At 33.0% G+C, this 19,528-nt stretch overlaps 1 protein-coding gene across 8 annotated transcripts in view; it reads left to right on the top strand.

Moving 5' to 3' along the window:
- The window catches only part of LOC131800381 (uncharacterized), a 117,047-nt gene extending 99,842 nt beyond the window's left edge, over window positions 1-17,205 (top strand). For 3 of the 8 annotated variants that reach the window (XM_059131934.1, XM_059131932.1, XM_020035229.2), the window contains 4 exons: window positions 4,139-5,057; window positions 8,489-8,625; window positions 9,545-9,786; window positions 11,090-17,205. In XM_059131934.1, the coding sequence (XP_058987917.1) occupies window positions 4,139-5,057; window positions 8,489-8,625; window positions 9,545-9,786; window positions 11,090-11,356 (1,565 nt within the window). In that variant the 3' untranslated portion in view covers window positions 11,357-17,205. The remainder of the gene's footprint in view (window positions 1-4,138; window positions 5,058-8,488; window positions 8,626-9,544; window positions 9,787-11,089) is intronic. The other 5 variants (XM_059131935.1, XM_059131933.1, XM_059131931.1 and 2 more) reach the window with 5 other exon arrangements.
- The last annotated feature ends 2,323 nt before the right edge of the window (window positions 17,206-19,528 follow it).

Raw genomic sequence — 19,528 nt, forward strand, 5'->3', positions numbered from 1 at the left:
TTAATAATAAAAAGACTGTCTATAAGATTCTTGAAAAATGTTAAAAATCGAAGATATTCTAAAACTTTTACTTTGTAGCGGTCATTGTCGAACTCATTTATTGAAGAAACTAAATATTTGAAATTTGAAATAATTTTGACTATTACATTTTCGAAAAGTTTAAGGACAATTGAAGAATATTTGAATCATTTAATAACTTAATTATCCAAATTGTCCTAGAGCTATATTTTGGCATATTATTATAGAGAAATAACCCCTTCTGCCCCCCCATTTTCAATTGAACAATTTTCGTAATGCACCAATATATACTTCCCCCGTCACATTTCTTTCCTTAACACAACCACACACATCTGTTCTAAAGAAAATAATATTTGAAAATCATTAATTGTTTTTAGAGCACCACGATCGCTTTCTAATACTTCTCCTTTAGATTTTTTCACATTTATTTCGTAAACACAGAAAATAAATAATAATTTCTCCATTAAACTTTCCCCTATTTAATGAATGATTCAGAAGACACAGTGCTAGAAAAAACGAATACTTGTACAGTGACATAAGAAATATGTGTACGGATGGTATTTAACATTTTTTATTTTGTATTGGATGTATGTCATTGTAGTCTTAACTGTTCTGACATCTGGGTGTCTAGTCTGGTGGCATACAATTAAATCCGGAGCACTCATGTCCAAATTAACCACAGTGCAGAGAGCCGGAACTCTTAAGAGCACTACCCAATCTGCATTTAATGTCCAGCTAAACTTCCAGCCACTCGAGCTCAATTCTAAGCAGCAAAGGTTATAGAATTAGTGATTACATGTCTACCTTTCTCCACTTCGATTACATTGATATTAGGGATACTTGGGCTGGTGGTCAACCTCCTATGGACGGTCTGGCCATTGATACAAAATTACTGAAGGAACCGGTGCTGGCGTATTCTGCCTAACTCAATAATTTAACACTCATATAAGTTTAATCAACGGTTAACAGTAACCTGAAACCCCAGTTTTGACTTTTTTCGAATACCACTAAAGGCGCAATGGGAATTTGAAAGATGTATTCTCTTCCTCAAAATTCGATAAATCCATAGTCTATGGAATCCATATCCTAACAGAAAATGAAATAAACAGTTGATAGCTATGGACAATACTTAAAATTTATAATTCCCTAATAGAGATGCCTGGGCTGGTGGTGAACTTCCCTGTAGAGGCTGATAATTTTTAAAGATGGTTACAAAATGGATGGAAGGCTCCAGTGCTGAGTATTCTGCCCTTACCTAATGATAAAACACTCATAATTGCAGCGTTTTTTTTTCAGACCATCTTACCGATAATCTCGAGGAGAAGAACAATCTTCCTTCTGTCTGATCCAAAAATCTTGTTAGGCTTCAGATACTGCGGTATCTGATTTTTGACCTCAAGATGGACAATAGTGTTCCTGACTACTACTGTAGACTATGTGAAGGGAAAGAAAAAGAAGGTAGAGACGATTGAATATCTACTTTGTAGATATCCCGTGTTATCCAACAAGAAACATAGGCTATTTGGCACATATGGGAGATGGAAATTCTAACGTACTTCCCAGACATATATCCCATCATTATTTAAAAGTTTTCCAAAGGCATTCCCAGGCTAGGCAGACCACCCTGCTAACTACACGTCTCTGTTTACTTCTCCTTCTCGCTTCTATATCTCTCTTTTGCCCCAAATGTTTATTTCCTCGTAAGATGAACACAATGGACCAAAGGTCATCCATAGTTGAGTACTTTCTAAATTTCGTATAAACCAATGGTCTTATGTCCCACCAATTGAACTTTTTATACGATTACACCCCAGGTGGTAAGGGAATTATGTCTTTCTGAATTTGTTTATAACAGACAAAAGGAAACGAGATAGACCCACACAGATCTGCATAGAATCACATTCAGATATAGCTATAGCTCCCATATATATTGTTTTTCCGATTTGATATTTTTGTCCTCCGCAGCCGTAATATGTACTCTGTAACATGGCTATTTGGTATAATATATCAAATACAGCTCAGAACTACCTTTGCTAAATTTTATCGAGATCGGTTCAGATTTGGATATAGCTCCCATACATTTCTTCGTCCGATTTGCCTTTTATTGTGCACCAAACGTGTAATATCACACCAAATGGGGTAGAATTTGGGACTTACGACCAAATTGAGCCTAGAAACAAGTATGTCAAATTTGGAGAAAATCGGTTCAGATATAGCTATATCTCCAACATATATATTGTTTTTCCGATATGATACTTTTGTCCTCCGCAGCCGTAATATGTACTCTGTAACAACGCTATTTGGGATAATATATCAAATACAGCTCAGAACTACCTTTGCTAAATTTTATCGACATCGGTTCAGATTTGGATATAGCTCCCATACATATCTTCGTCCGATTTGCCTTTTATTGTGTGCCAAACGTGTAATATCAGTCCAAATGGTTGAAATTTAGTATGCCAATTTTTATCGAAATCGATCCATCCGGTTTGTTATTTTTGTCCTCCGCAGGCAAAATATGCACTCTGTAACAACAATATTTGAGGACATATATCAAATACAGCTCAGAAATACTTTTGCTAAATCTTATCGAGATCGGATCCGATTGTAATATTAGGTGAAATAGAATGGAATTTGGCACTTACGACCAAATTGAACCTAGAAACAAGTATGTCAAATTTGGTGAAAATCGGTTCTGATGTAGCTAAAGCTCTCATATATATATATTGTTCATCCGATTTATTTTATTTTTTATTTGTTTTATGAAGCTCTACTAAATATGCAAACGGGTGTGGGGTATCATAAAGTCGGCCCCGCTTGACATTTAGACTTTCTGGTTTCTGGTTTTCAAATAATTTAAAATTCCTTCGGCTTAACTCTCCGCCTGTCTCTTGAAATCAAGACAGACGGCACATTATTCTATATAAAAGGACAAATTGGGCTGCATTTTTTTTTTTTTTTTCAAAAAAAATCTCAAGACTAAGTGGCTGTAATTATAAATTTTAATGGGTTCAAGACCTTCTCTACAAACGTGGTCAATATTTACCCAGGTCCCGTAATATTCACACTATATGTATAAGGGTATCACCCAGCTGTTTTTTTTATGCTAATTCCATTTTCTAATTGAATGGGCTATATATAATCCCTCCCGCATACATATCCAATATTTAAAATATTCATATCGACCTAATACTGAAAGCGTTTCAAATCCTTTGTTAAATTTTTTGATATTTAACTTTGATTATAATAATAACTCCAAGTGAATTTGGATAAACTTTATGCATTATTTGTTAAACACTATCCATAAAAAATAGCAATTCAAAACCCTATTGTCACTTTGCAAGTATTGTTGTTTTCTCATTCCATGGCACTGTGTTCCCTTTTAGTATGTCTTCTTCGAGTTGAAAAAAAAAACAATCCTTCTTCTTTTTTCGAAATTTAGTTCTCTTTTAGATGTCTACAAAATTACAATGAAACATTCTTTTTTTATTTTCTTTTATTTTTATGTAAAACAAAATCAAAATACCAAACTCGAATTTATTTTAATTTATAAAACGACAAATTCTATTCGAAAATCGAACTGTTCGAACGTCAAATATTGCTGCTGTGTAAAAAAATCAATGTTTTTTGTACGTCTACAAAAAATTGCAAAACAAAACAAACAAATAACTCACAACAAAATTGAATGTACAATACGATTCAAAAACTACTGTGAAATTTGTTCAACCAAACGCACAATGTCCGTGTTTGTATCTCTCTCTATGTGTGTGTGTGTGTGAATGTTTGCTGTCCCATCCATATGCTGTGAACTGAACTGATGTTATTTATGTTTTGTATATGTTTGCGCCATTTGCCATCGAATTTTGCAATGAAACGAAACAAAATCAATAAATAAAACAAAAAAACATATCCATGTCCATCTCCAAAAAAAAAAAAAATCATCATCAAATGTAAAAAATGCCAATCATCAACCCCAACTGAAATCTTCATAATTCGAAATTATTTTACGGCTGTTGCTGCGCTGCGCTTATCTTCTTTTGCTCTATAACTCGAAATCATCATTTATTTTTTGTTATGCAAACCATAAAAAAAATTTCGAAAATCCAACAAAAAAATAAAGCTTCCCGTGGTGGTTTAGCTAATCGTCAACTACCATCTGGTAATAATTCCAATACAAGTTCGAGCGCCTCGAATACCACAACTGCTGTAACAATTGCTGCCGGCAACAGTACCAATAACCTGTCGAAGCGCACCCTGAGTAACAGTAGTTCGGACTGTGCCCTGGAAGATGCCGAAGATGATACCGCCCTGCAAAACTGCGCAACCATGCCGGCCGGTCTTATGGGTAACATTACTAATACTAACAACCATGCTCATTACGCTCACACAAACAACACAACCAGTACGTCAGCGTCCAATCATGAACTAAACCTATCCAATGGTATACATCATCATCACCACTCCCCAAGTAATCTCATCAGCAATGGACATCATCTTAACAATGCAATAAATGTCGCTAGCAATGGTGTGGGTAGCAATGGTAATGGTGGTAATGGTGCCATAGCCGGCACCACCACTGCCATCCTGCTTAATTCAACCGCCTCCTCATCAGCATCCTCCTCGGCTAATTCACGGGAACAACAGATCAATCAGTTGTATGCCCAAGTTCATAAAGATCATAAGACATCGGCTTTGCATACCGGTCTACCGGGTCTATTCAAGAATACGCTCGGTTCGCCTGGTGAGGCCACAACAACAACAATAATAACAACCACAAACACCAACAATACCACAGCTAGTCCCAATGATTTTCATCGCGGTGGCATGACCACCTTCGGTACTAGCAATCGTGATCTCAATAGTTCGTATGATTCAATTCTAGGCTCAAACGATAAACTCTCCGAGAATGAGCATTCATCGGACAATTGGATGTATCCCAGCCGGCGGCGTGTCGGACCGACGGGGGCGATAATCGGTGGTAAAATGCCGCCATCATCATTCACCGAACAACTCAATCAGGCATTATCGGAAAGAGAAAGGTAAGTGAATGAATACGAAGTTTCTTTTTACTACTATCACAACAAAAATACGAAGTGCATATTAAAATTAAAAGAGTATCAACAAATAAGGAATTTCATTCTTCAATGATGTTGAATGGCCTAAAAATATTAAAAGAAATCGTTAGTATGAATGTAATTGGTTTAAAAATGCATGAGAAGTAGCTAAGGCTTTGGATGAGAACATCAAAAAAGTAGGGTCTCGGTCTAATTAAATTTAAAACCATTAATTAAAGTTCGAAATCGTACTATCAGGATGAATTCGTAAATTTGGAGATTTCCATGACATTTTTTATAATATCGCTATTAAAAAAAATAAATAAAATATTTACTTTTGAGTATTTTTAAATATATTTGTTAATCCACGATTTGTAGGTCCTTACAAAATATTAAAAGAACATTTAGACTTGAGCTTTGAAAAAAATGTTTTTTTTTTTTAAATTCAAAACTTGTTTTGCCTTTAAAGAAATTTTATTTTAAATATCCTAAAATAGTTCTGTAGTTGGAAAAATTATTCTTAAAAAAATCAGCACTTTACATGTTCTTTTAAAAGGCCTTTTAAAAAATATTTTTCAACAAATTCACAACTTCTTTGATCTTTAAAAACATATTTTATTATATATTTTTTAATTGTTTAAAGAATCCAAAAAAAAAAAAAAACTAAAAATACATGACTTGTGTCTTGAAAAAAGATTCGCGACTTGTTTTGAAGAAACACATTTAAAAAAACTACTTGTTTTTATCTTTTTTCAGCCAAATAGATTGTAAAATATAGCCAGGACCCTAATTAAAATCAGGGGATATATTTATATAAGGACTGTGATAAAAGCTAAGCCTATATTGTAATAGCATTTCTACATAAGGACTCAAAATGAGAGAATTTGGCGAATTGAATGGAAACAAGTTAAAAAATATCAGTCGGTTTTGCCGACAGATGTATGCCTTCAGCCAATGTTAGATTATTTAAATATATTTTAGACATTTATATCCAATTTTATGCGAAATCATAAATTCCATATTCATCCCAGGTTTTTGCTTGACTATTGGAAATTGTGACCCTTTCTGGTTGAGGTACCAGAAGGGGTTCGCAGTTATACAGAGGAGATAAAAAAACTGCAACAAAGTCAAACGCCATAAGTTTTACATTTTTGTTTTTAATTTTATTGAATGAAAGCAAAAAATGTCGGAAATAGCATCAAATTTTAGAATAAGTTTAGATTTGTTCGAATTGGTTACCTTGGGCACGAATTATGGCCTTCAAACGGTCAATGGTATTTTGGTCCATTCCCGGCGATGCGCTTGCTTGAGGTGACACATTGGTATTTTTAGTGCCAACCTTTCGGTCCATTCCATCACGATCAAAATTTGGAATAAATATAACTCTTATAAAATATGATGTAAGAATCCGATTATATTCAAATTACATACATCACTATATTTTTTTAATCAAAGGTCTGGTGTGAAGGTTTAATATATCAGCCCACTCCTTCTATTACCTCCCCCACAAAGGGTCAAAATTTTTAATATTAATGAAGCTCACAATTCCACACGAAAGTTGTGGCAATTTTAACCTATATATAATCGAATGTCCATCCAAAATGATAGACTTCTTCCCTGTCCTTAACTCTCTCCTAATGCAAAATTTCGTGTACATTTATTTTCAATTGTGATATGTAAAGCGAATGCAAAATCAGGACAATTTTTATTTGTTGATCCATTTGAACCCCTAAATGCACATCTTCCAAAACAATGGGCCTTAATTCTAACTCAAACCCTACCCCCATGCAAAATTTCGTGAAGATCGGAAGATAATTGCGACCTGTATTTAATACCCTCAACGCATAATGCTGCGGGGTGTAGAAAAACTTTAGAAAATGTAGAATTCAAAATTGTAAATCAAATTGAAAAAATCGCATGCGATAAAAAATATGACAAAAAAATGTGAAAAATATAACAAATAAAATTGACTTCTTTTATTGTCATGTTTTTACGCGATTCTATTTATTTTATACTATACCTATTTTGTTATATATCTTATATCTTGGCTATTAGCATCACTGTAATGGTCAGAGGTGAAATTTAATGTATTTGTGATTTGGGCGGGATTAAAAATATTGGCGGTTTAGTGTAAATTTTCTTATTTTTTGACATAAAATTTAGGGTCTATTTTAGCCGCTAAATATTGTCCTATTTGGTTGGCCTCTACCCAGCCCTAAACTCTAACTTCATGCAAAATTCCGTTTCGTTTGGTTTATAATTTTTGCCTGTAGAGCAAAAGCAAAATCACGAAAGTTTTCTGTTTTGGGTCCTAAAAAAATTGCGACCATCTCCAAAAACTATAAGCTTCTATTCTGACTCTATCCCCACCTCCATTTCAATGTCGTGGGAATCGGGCCATAAATGCGACCAGTAGCGTGATTAACATGGACAGACGGACGGCTAGATCGACTAATCTCGCCGAGATAGAAAGATCCATACATAGTTTCCCATGTCGGGTACCAATATTTCGAGGTATAACATAATTTGTGGCCCAATCACACTTATAATACCCTAACACATGGTGTTGTAGGGTATAAAAAATCTAAAAATAAAAATATATTTTGTTGTTGCAAAATCGTCAGGCGAAATCCCATTATTGTTGTTTTTATAAAAACAACGTTTGTTTATGAGTGGAGAACGATGGTAATGTTTACCAGGGGGTAAGGCAGGGAATACCTAGGTTTCGGAAAGAGCCACCAATCCTCATCAGTTCCCTTGTTTCTTGTCTGGGATATTCTCCCCAGAAGTTAAAAAAATAACTTCTATGACAAAAAACATTTTTTTTTACCCAAGTGACGAGATCGTAAGCTCAATAGAAGAGGAACAAAAGAATTACAGAAAACTAAAATTCTTTTGGAAAATCTTCTAAATCTTACAACCGCACTCATAAACATTTACATCTTTCTCCACTTTGTTATGCTTTCGTTCAACCTGAACGAAGTAACATAACCATGTAAGTTTGTTTTGTCTGTTACAACAAAAACCCCTTCGTCGACCGTGCCTGTGTCTATTAATAGAACAGAGTTTGGCTTGCTTGTTTGGGATACCATAGTATTTTGTTGTTGCAAAATCGTCAGGCGAAATCCCATTATTGTTGTTTTTATAAAAACAACGTTTGTTTATGAGTGGAAAATATACAAAATACTATGGTATCCCAAACAAGCAAGCCAAACTCTGTTCAAATAAAAATATATTTTTCTGTTAGGGTCAATTTTTAGATACTTTAACTTTAAAAGACTTACATTTCTTTAGAACTTTTCATTAATTAAACCTAAATCAAGTGCATATTTAATTCTAATAATATTCTTTACTATAATTTATTTTCTAAATAACATCTATTAAATGTTTTTCTTTTTTATACCTCTTTTTTTCAGGCGTTTGGGTGATGGCTCATCACGACATTCCAGCGATGATTATACGGAAATAAACAAAAGCCAATCGGCGGCAGCTATCAATTGCAAAACATTAATTAACGAAATACGACAAGCTGTTAATGAGGCTCAACCAAAAGGTGACACACCCTGTTACTTTTCTAAGCAAATTAATCAAAAAACCAAAATCAATAAAAACAAATCAGTTTCATACACTTATATATAGAAAATCAAAACCACAACAACAAAAAAAGCAACAAAATTTTAATATTAAAAAAAAAAGAAAATAAACAAAAAAACATAAGAATTAGCACTGCAAAAATAAAAACCTGCATATTAAGTAGTTCCCTTCCTCCCCGAACTAACCAATAACAAACATTTTAATTTAGGACCACCATCTCCCCTAACTCACAACACACTCACTCACCCACTCATCCAAAAAGCAATAACAAATTATTATTGAAATTGGTTTGTTTTTCTTTTTTCATGCTTAATTTCCCTTTTGTAAATTTCCCCTACATCAGAGTCCAATTTGAAATTTGAAATTATGTAATTAGTTGATTATGAAACTTTATTGGTGTGTTGTAATTTATATATATTCTATTAAATAGTTAATTATTTAGTTATTAATGCCTGCATTTGATTATTTAAGCCAAGGGAAAACTGTGAGATACTTTGGAAAAAAAAACTTCCTTAGTTTTCCCTTTATGTTATCATAGCTGTTGTTAACAAAATCACTTTTAAATATTGTAAAAAAATAATGTTGAATATACTTGCATACGTAATATATGTAATAAGTGAAAACTTCCTTAAATTGTATAATATTTAATGGTCTACATGTGTGTTTCTTTTTTTTTCTTATTCTATCCCCTTTACTCTTTTGATTTTCTCCTTTTTATTTTGACAAATCTACTTAAATAACATGCCTTTGCCTGCCTGCAAAATGAAACGATCTGGTGGTAACTTAATGCTAACTAACCTCTTATTTTGGGAATATTCTCCAAATAAATATTATCCACTTTCTTTGATAAATCAAAATAATAATGAAAAAAAAAATAGTTAAACAAGTTATTCCTCAATCTTTATCTCCGCCCGGTACAGTACCGTGGCAACAGCAAACCTCTTCATCACACAGCAATGGTCCTCCCTCACCGACCAGCATGTCATCGGGCTGTTCATCACCCGGTTATTCACCTAGTCGCGGCTTGGATTTATCCGGCTCAAGTTCAAGTTTTTCAGATCGCAAGGCAGCTGTGTACAATTACAAAGGGGGACCAGTACATGAATGGACCAAAGAACAGGTATGTTTAATGATTAAAATCAAGATAATTTTTAAAAGTATCATTAACAAATGTTATGAAAATTCGCAGATTTATCTCCGCTGTGTTTAAAAAATTAAGAAAATGTAACAAAATTTAATTAGAATGGTTTTCAAATTATTGATAATAATTCTATGATCTTTTAATCGATTGCTATCATTTGTTTAGGTTATGAAATGTCTGACTGCCATAATTCAATAGTAGGTTTACTCCGAGATCTCTGGGCCTACTGCCTTCATCCTACTTTTTCTTAGAGAAAAAATGATACCGGAAGACAACATTCATTTTTTCATTAATTACAGGACAATCCAGTAGGTTATAAAACTAGAGATAGCCAGTAAGCAAAAGTCGGGCAGAGCCGACTATATGATACCCTACACCACTATCTGATTTAGTAGAGCTCCGGTAACAAAAAAGTTTATATTAGGAATCTATGCGAAGTGGACCATACAAATATGACTTCGATAAGGATTATATTAAAAAATATTTATTGGAGCAATATATATACCGGACCGAATTTTACCGAATGGTAAAATTGGGTTGAATATGAAAAAATCTATTCAATTTGGACTAATATTACATATATGGTGAGCAATAACCGCGAAATAGGATGAAGATGTATATCAAGGCTATATAAAAATCTGAACCGATCTTGCTAACATTTGGCAGAGGTATTTTCGAGCAGTATCTGTTGCACGGTATCAAATATAATTTTTTGTGGAGTGCATATTACGCATGTGAGGGACTTAAACACGAAATCGTATGAAACATATATATATATATGAGCTATAGCTATATCTGAACCGATTTTCTCCAAATTGGATGTACTTGCTTCTGGTCGGATGTGCCAAAATTCAGGTCATTTGGACTCATATTGGCCATTTGGTGCACAATTAACCCGAAATCGGTTGAAAATATATATGGGAGCTATATCTAAATTTGAACCAATTCTCACCAATTTCAATAGGGTTTGTCCTTGGGTCAAACAAATATCGTTTGCAAAGTTTCATCTCAATCGGATAATAAATGCGAAATTTGTTCACAAAAATCGATGGACAGAAGGACTGACATACATAAATCGACACAGAAAGTGATTCTATAAAGCTCCTCAAAAGGAATTACGGGTCTATCTCTCTTCCTTCTCCATCTTAAAAACAAATTCCTTCTCCATCTTAATATAAATTTATGAAAAGTGAATAATCCTTAGTAATCTTATATATCTCAATAACTATTCAAAAACATAATAAATATTGCCCATTTAAACACACTTCTTTTTTATTCACAGGTTGGCCACTGGCTTTTGGGCATTGAAATGGAACGTTATATACCAGCCTTTAAGGAACACAATGTGGAAGGTGGTGCTTTGTTATCCTTAGATTCGAAAGACTTAAAAACGCTGGGTGTTACTGGTGACGACAAACATCGTTTGAAACGACGTCTCAAAGATCTCAAGGCCAGCATAGAAAAGGAACGCAAAGACCAGGAACGGGAAAGGCGTGAACGAGAAAAGGCCATACGCAAAGCTGAGAAGAAAGCGGCCAAAAAGAAATAAATGCCAGATAATAAAACATAGCAGAAAATAAAAACACACAATTATAACAACAAAATTTTAACTAAAAACAATTTCTAAGCTAATTTACACACACAAAAAAACAAAGAGGAAAAAACAAACTGAAAATACATAAATTTAGTATTAGCTTTTTTAAATTACTATTATAATTATTATTCATATAAATATAAGTAAATAAAAAATGTATTTGTTAAGCTCTACCAAAAAAACATAAAAACAACAACTGCAACACTTAGGAAAGAAATACACTTAACCAACCAACCAACAAAGAAACCAAAATATGTAATACAACACCATACACATAGCCACACACACATACATACACAAAACGTAAAACAAACCTGGCAACAATTATTATTATTTTTATGATAAATGAATTATAATTTATATAGTATATGAATTATTTATTATTATTAATTTATAAAATTAATATACAATTTTATTAATAAGCATTTTAAATGTAATTTTTAATATTTTTATATATATATAAAAAAGAAACTAGTTTTATATATATGTTGTAAAACTATATCTATAAATATTTTACTTAAACATTTGTTTAACTGTAAACTTAAATCTGTCCATGCTATCGCCCAACATTGAATTTCGTATTTATTTATAGGCCACAAACAAAAACACATACACACGAATTATTTATCAATATTGTTGTTGTTTTTCAAAATGCTACTGAGGGTTTAATAGACATTTTGGGAGCTCTTTGCAATTCGACATAAAGAAATACCGATTAATATATATTTCGTTAAAAAGGCAGCAAATGAAACGATTTAGATGCTAACAACGATTACGAAAATCATTTAGTTTTCTGGTACATTTTTTATTTTTATTTATTTTACTAAAATTTTCCCCCATGCAACATGCTTGTCTCTTTACACATACGAAATTCTCTTTGCCTCTACTTTCCGAAGTCTAAAAATGTAACTCTGTTCTCAGGCTTTTGTGTTGATTTTCTTATAAATAAAGATGGGATCTATGTCTGACAGGAACGATAGATTTCCTGTCAAATTGCCTTTGTCTTTTGTTGGACAATATGGGACATCTGTAAAGTAGATGTTCAATCGTCTCTACCTCTTCTCCATCTTCACATAGTCTACCCTAGTAGTCAGGAAGACTGTTGTCATATCCAGAGGTCAGATGTCTGATGCTACAGTGACCAGTCAGTATGTCTACCACGATTCTTAGATCAGGCCTACCAAGTGAAAGAAGGGAGCTTGTTCTTTTCCTCGAGACTCGAGATTGCGATGAGAGATGCTATAATAGCTTATTGGTGGCTAAACAATCTCAGCAATCTCAGGGAAAGCATCAATCAAATTTCAATTTTTCCTTTAATGACAGAAGGGAGCTTTTTCTTTTCCTCGAGGTTACCGGACCGATGGCCTTAGATACCCTGCAACCAGTTTCCATTAGCCATTTTCTTTCAGTTTATTCGTTTAGAGATTTTTTTGAAACAGCTGGATCCATAGCGAAAAGGGTTTATCCCGTTTTTAAAAAGAGAAAGCAGCAATCAAATATAAATGTTTCCTTTTATGATGTTCGAAAATTGCCAAAATTAGGGTTAGAGGCAATAATTTGTTCACCGTTCACAGTAATCCATTTCTATCATTTGTAATCATACATTACGAAAATGACTTCCGTTAGCAAGTGAGTCTGCATATTTCGATCCAAATATATTGAAATATTGACGTCTATTGAAAATTAAATTATTATCAGGGAAATTTTCCCTACATGATACCATAGAAACGAAATTCTGAATTTGTAGACACAAATGTTAAGGGATACTTTAGAAAACCCTCTATGCATTTTATTCCAAAAATGTCTCCAAAATTGTATCTTTATTCATTGTCCCGCCTATCTACCTCTCTCTACCTTTCGGTAATTCCTTTTACAAAGAATACTTCTTAAAACGTGCAGTGAAATGTTGTTTCCAGATAATAAATATATATTTCGTGTCACTGAAGGTGAAGAGATCAATTCGTCGGACCACAGGCCAATGTTCTCAAGCAAATACTGTCCTCGAATTCCAGAAATTGGCCTCTGTTCCCATCCTTTTTGTTGATTTTCTTAAGGTCTACAAACTAAAAAGGAAGTGATGCGTTCAAAGCATTGTCCATAGTAATTCACTGCTTTTTCCAGCTTGCTGTTAGGATATCGATTCTATAACAAAAAAGGACTCATCCCAATTTTCAATTATCCAATTTTCATTATTCCTTTGAATTTGTGTGAAAGTTGTCAACAATTTTGAATTCAGACTATTTTCTGTATATTTGGCCTTGACATTGATTTGGGCATGAGGTTATCGCAATGTATCCATTTTTATCATCTGTAATCGATACGATGCGAAAATGAGTCCTTTTCCCAGGAGCAAGCATCATCATTTTCGATATTTCCGATGCTACAGCACATGTAAGCCATAATGTAATGCCACATTGATGTCTATGGAAAACTGAATTATTGTGGCGGAAGTTTGTCCTCCATAGAATATAGAATCGACCTTTTAAATTTGTAGACCCAAACGATGAGATATATTATAAAAAAAGCATCTCCCCATTTCATTCCAAAAAATCGGCAAAAACTATAATTTTCTATTAATTGTTATACCTTCTACCTCTTCTCCATCTTCACATAGTCTACCCTAGTAGTCAGGAAGACTGTTGTCATATCCAGAGGTCAGATGTCTGATGCTACAGTGACCAGTCAGTATGTCTACCACGATTCTTAGATCAGGCCTACCAAGTGAAAGATGGGAGCTTGTTCTTTTCCTCGAGACTCGAGATTGCGATGAGAGATGCTATAATAGCTTATTGGTGGCTAAACAATCTCAGCAATCTCAGAGAAAGCATCAATCAAATTTCAATTTTTCCGTTAATGACAGAAGGGAGCTTTTTCTTTTCCTCGAGGTTACCGGCCCAATGGCCTTAGATACCCTGCAACCGGTTTCCATTAGCCATTTTCTTTCAGTTTATTCGTTTAGAGATTTTTTTGAAACAGCTGGATCCATAGCGAAAAGGGTTTATCCCGTTTTTAAAAAGAGAAAGCAGCAATCAAATATAAATTCTTCCTTTTATGATGTTCGAAAATTGCCAAAATTAGGGTTAGAGGCAATAATCTGTTCACCGTTCACAGTAATCAATTTCTATCATTTGTAATCATACATTACGAAAATGACTTCCGTTAGCAAGTGAGGCTGCATATTTCGATCCACATATATTTAAATATTGACGTCTATTGAAAATTAAATTATTATCAGGGAAATTTTCCCTACATGATACCATAGAAACGACATTCTGAATTTGTAGACACAAATGTTAAGGGATACTTTAGAAAACCCTCTATGCATTTTATTCCAAAAATGTCTCCAAAATTGTATCTTTATTCATTGTCCCGCCTCTCTACCTTTCGGTAATTCCTTTTACAAAGAATACTTCTTAAAACGTGCAGTGAAATGTTGTTTCCAGATAATAAATATATATTTCGTGTCACTGAAGGTGAAGAGATCAATTCGTCGGACCACAGGCCAATGTTCTCAAGCAAATACTGTCCTCGAATTCCAGAAATTGGCCTCAGTTCCCATCCTTTTTGTTGCTTTTCTTAAGGTCTACAAACTAAAAAGGAAGTGATGCGTTCAAAGCATTGTCCATAATAATTCACTGCTTTTTCCAGCTTGCTGTTAGGATATCGATTCTATAACAAAAAAGGACTCATCCCAATTTTCAATTATCCAATTTTCATTATTCCTTTGAATTCGTGTGAAAGTTGTCAACAATTTTGAATTCAGACTATTTTCTGTATATTTGGCCTTGACATTGATTTGGGCATGAGGTTATCGCAATGTATCCATTTTTATCATCTGTAATCGATACGATGCGAAAATGAGTCCTTTTCCCAGGAGCAAGCATCATCATTTTCGATATTTCCGATGCTACAGCACATGTAAGCCATAATGTAATGCCACATTGATGTCTATGGAAAACTGAATTATTGTGGCGGAAGTTTGTCCTCCATAGAATATAGAATCGACCTTTTAAATTTGTAGACCCAAACGATGAGATATATTATAAAAAAAAGCATCTCCCCATTTCATTCCAAAAAATCGGCAAAAACTATAATTTTTTATTAATTGTTATACCTTTCTATAAAATTTTCATTTCATTTCGCAAATCTACACATTCATTTCGATCGAATGCGAGAATTTAATAATTTAATTTGGGGAAGTCATTAATGACCACACTGCGATCTAAAATTAGTTTCTTCCAAAAGATGTAAGAGTGGTGGCATTGGAAAAGCAGCGCAAGGAAGAAATCTAAGCATTATTCGGATGTTATTTAGCAACTAACCAAAATGACAGGTGGTGTTGAAATTTATGTTTGTCTTTTGTGAGCAAACATGAAGCAGCGCTATAGAAAGAGTTGTTTCCTTTCAATCTCATCCTCTCAAAGACTGGATTTTTGGCGTTTTATTATATTTTTCAACCGAAATCGTAAGAACCCAATATGTAAAATGTCTCTTCGCAAAAAGATTGACAGAAAGAACTTTTAAGGTTTCGTTTGGATCTGAACATCATGGAAATTTAGTTGAATGAAAATGTGTTTAAAAAATCAATAGCCTAAGCCTAATTTTGGCTGTAGACTGTAAAAATTTCTCTCTTCGATATATGGCCTGTTTTACTATTAAAGTACGTTTAAAATCGAAGATAGTTTCCTGATAACCACAATGACAATATGTCACTGTTTATTTGGAAGAGTTTTATAACTCTCACAGTGTGCTGTGAAACAGGTTTACGAAATTATTTTTTTTTTTTATAATTTTACCAAATTCTACCCTTAAAGGTATGACAGTTGCTGTTTAGTTAGCATCGACGACTTGGGGGCAAAATTAACTCTTAAATTTTTAGAAATAAAGATTTTTCTAAACTCTCAGTAACACCTAGTTTATTAGATCAACCCAAGAGAAGTAATTCATTACACTAGGGACTTCAACTGAAGATAAAATAAGACTTGATTAAGTTTCTTCTAAAATTGTTAATAAAATTCAATTTGATTTTAAAAGAAAATATATTTCTATTTGTAAATATATTTAAACAAAATTTAAGAATCAATTTTTTCTTATGGCCTTTAAAAGGTCCAAAAATATATTCCATAAGCATTTGTTGTTTCTATTACTTAAAAAATTATAAAATATGTATTAAATACTTGTTGAAGTCCTTCTAATCGCACAGTAGATTCTGAAACACACATACACATATAAACACAAATAAATAATTATATTCTTTGTTTCGATACTAAACGCTCTTTGAAATCTTAAAAAAAATCTTATTTCCACCAAAACTGAATTGTGTCTTTCTTTAGTTTTATTTTTAATTCTTTAACCCATATTTATAATGAATGTATTGCAATTTATTGTTTTTCTTTAGTATTTCTTTTAATTTTATTTTCTTATTCAAATATTTGTTTTGTTTTTAGCCTTTAAGTGTTGTTTTACAAAAAAAGGAAGATTATTATTAAATTGAAAAGAAACATGAAAACTCCCCCAATTTTGTTTTAATTTTTTTATTATTAATCGATTTCTGTTTTGGAACTCAAAGCTGACTGATTTTTCATTAGTTGTTGTATAGAAAAGCAAAAAAAACAAATAAAATAAAATCAAGGAAAAAAACTATTACTCTAATTATAGTCAGATTTCAGTAAAACAAAATAATCTATATATACATAATTATATTAAATTTAATTGTAATTATAAATTTTAAACCAAAGTAAACAATAAGAGAAATATTTGTGTCTCCAAAAAAAAAAAACCATTAAAAAGTTATTTATTTCAAACTTATCTTTTGTTTATTTTGTTAATCTTTTTTGTTTATATATTTAAAAATTTAAACTGAATCGAAGAAGTTCTGTGCCTTTCAAGGCCCATATATAAATCCATTTTATTTAAGAATTCTTTAACATTTCAGAGTAATAGTCAGGTGGTGGTCGGCAATGACTTAATACTAGTTTCACTACTGCATATAACGCCCACAAATACAAGACGACGCAAAAGTAATACTCCTTTCAGAAAATGCTATAAATTTTACGATTGGCCCCTAATGTCTTAATTACAGCCAAAAAACATCGAAGGTTTACTTTTGCGGGAGCATGTCCTATTGATTTTGAAATTGAGCCAAACTGATACAGGTAAAAAGTATTAACTGCAATTTTTATACCTTCGATATAGCCTCCATAGTATGGAGGTATTTTAAGTTCGTCATTCCGTTTGTAACTCATTGAAAGAATTAAAATAGACATAACAAAGTATACATATTCTTGATCAGCATAAAATTCTAAGACTAGCAATTAGACTAAGACGATATAGCCTCCATATAACGGTACCTCCCAATATTTGGTATTTTGATGATTTTAGCGAGATAATTGACCGGAGTTGTTTCAAATTTCGTATTTAGAGTTCGTAATGGGAACTACAGAAAATAGTTTATACAGGTCCAGGTCTTCGTATAGGCCTTATATATCAGTACCTCCCTATATTCGGTATTTTGACAATTTTAGGTACAATATTCACCGAAATTGTTTGATATTTTGTATTTGAAGTACCCCTGATGTTCAGTATTTTAATGATTGTAGCCAAAATTTTCAATGAAATTGTCTGAAAATCCACAAAAGGAGTTCCTTCTGAGTGCTTTACCCCTGGAAGAGTATTGTTTATATAGGTCCACGATAACGTATGTAAGTTTTTATTCGGTTTTCTGACGATTTTAGGTACAATATGCTGTTACTGAAAATTGTCTATGCAGGTCCAGTTCTTCGTATAGGAATGATATAACGGCTATACTCTGTATTTTTAATATTTTAACAGCATTTTTATTTTTTTCAATATTTTGATCATTTTAACAGCATTTTAAAATGGAATTTTTTGAAGGAATTTTTAGAATTTTGGAAAATTCCTTCTAAGTTCCGAGCTGAAATTAGCTGCATTTTATACTCTACACCACAAGGTGGTCAGAGTATTATGTCTTTGTGCATTTGTTTGCAACAGGCAAAAGGAAACGAAATAGATTCATAGTTCCCTTTGACGATCTGCATAGAATCACATTCTGAGTCGATATGTATAAATCGTCAGTCCGTCCGTCTGTCTGTCCACGTATTCTTGTGGACAAAATGCAGGTCGCATTTATTATCCGATTGAGCTGAAATTTTCCAAACAATATTTCTTTGGTCCAAGGACGTACCTTATTGGTGATAATCAGATCAGATTTAGATATAGCCCCCATATATCTTCAACCGATTTCGGGACAATATAAGTCCATGTGACCAATATAAGTCCAAATGACCTGAAATTTGTTACATCCCACCGAATTCAGTCTAGAAGCAAGTACATCAAATTTGGATAAAATCTGCTCAGATATAGCTATAGCTCCCATATATATGTGTCATCCGAGTTGGGGTTTTAAGTCCCTCACGTACGTAATATGCACTCCACCTGAATGATATTTGGCGCCTGGTATCAGATATTGCTCGCAATACCTCTGTCAAATTTTATCGAGATCGGTTCAGATTTGGATGTAGCTCCCATATATATCTTTATCCGACATCAGGTTTATTGTGTACAAAAGGGCTAATATCAGCCCGAATGGACTGAATTTTGGCAATTACGACTGGATTCATCTTAAAAAGCGATACTTCAAAAACACTTCAGATGTAGCTATAGCTCCCATATATATGTTTAATCCGACTTAGTGTTTAAGTCCCTCACATTCATAATATGCATTCGACAACAATAATATTTGGTACCAGATATCTTATGGAGCTCGGAATTACCTTTATCAAATTTTATAGAGAACGGCGAGAAGATTTAGATATAGCTCCCATATATATCCTTAATCCGATTTCAGGTTTATTGTGCAAATAATGGCCAACGTCAGCCCAAATGGAGTGTATTTCGAGATGTACGTTTCCATTTTGTGGAACTCGGCTCCGATATATATTTTTTAATATAATCCTTCTTGAAGTGGTATCATGCACTCTATAGCAATGTTATTTGGTATAAAAGATTAAAATTTAGAAATTTCAAATTTAGAAAAAATCGATTCAGAATCGGATATGCCTCCCATATATTATTACCCTCTGAAACCAAACTGTAACTGCTTCAAAG

The sequence above is a fragment of the Musca domestica genome, unplaced genomic scaffold (assembly GCF_030504385.1).
Source record: "Musca domestica strain aabys unplaced genomic scaffold, Musca_domestica.polishedcontigs.V.1.1 90, whole genome shotgun sequence".
Lineage (NCBI taxonomy): Eukaryota > Metazoa > Arthropoda > Insecta > Diptera > Muscidae > Musca > Musca domestica.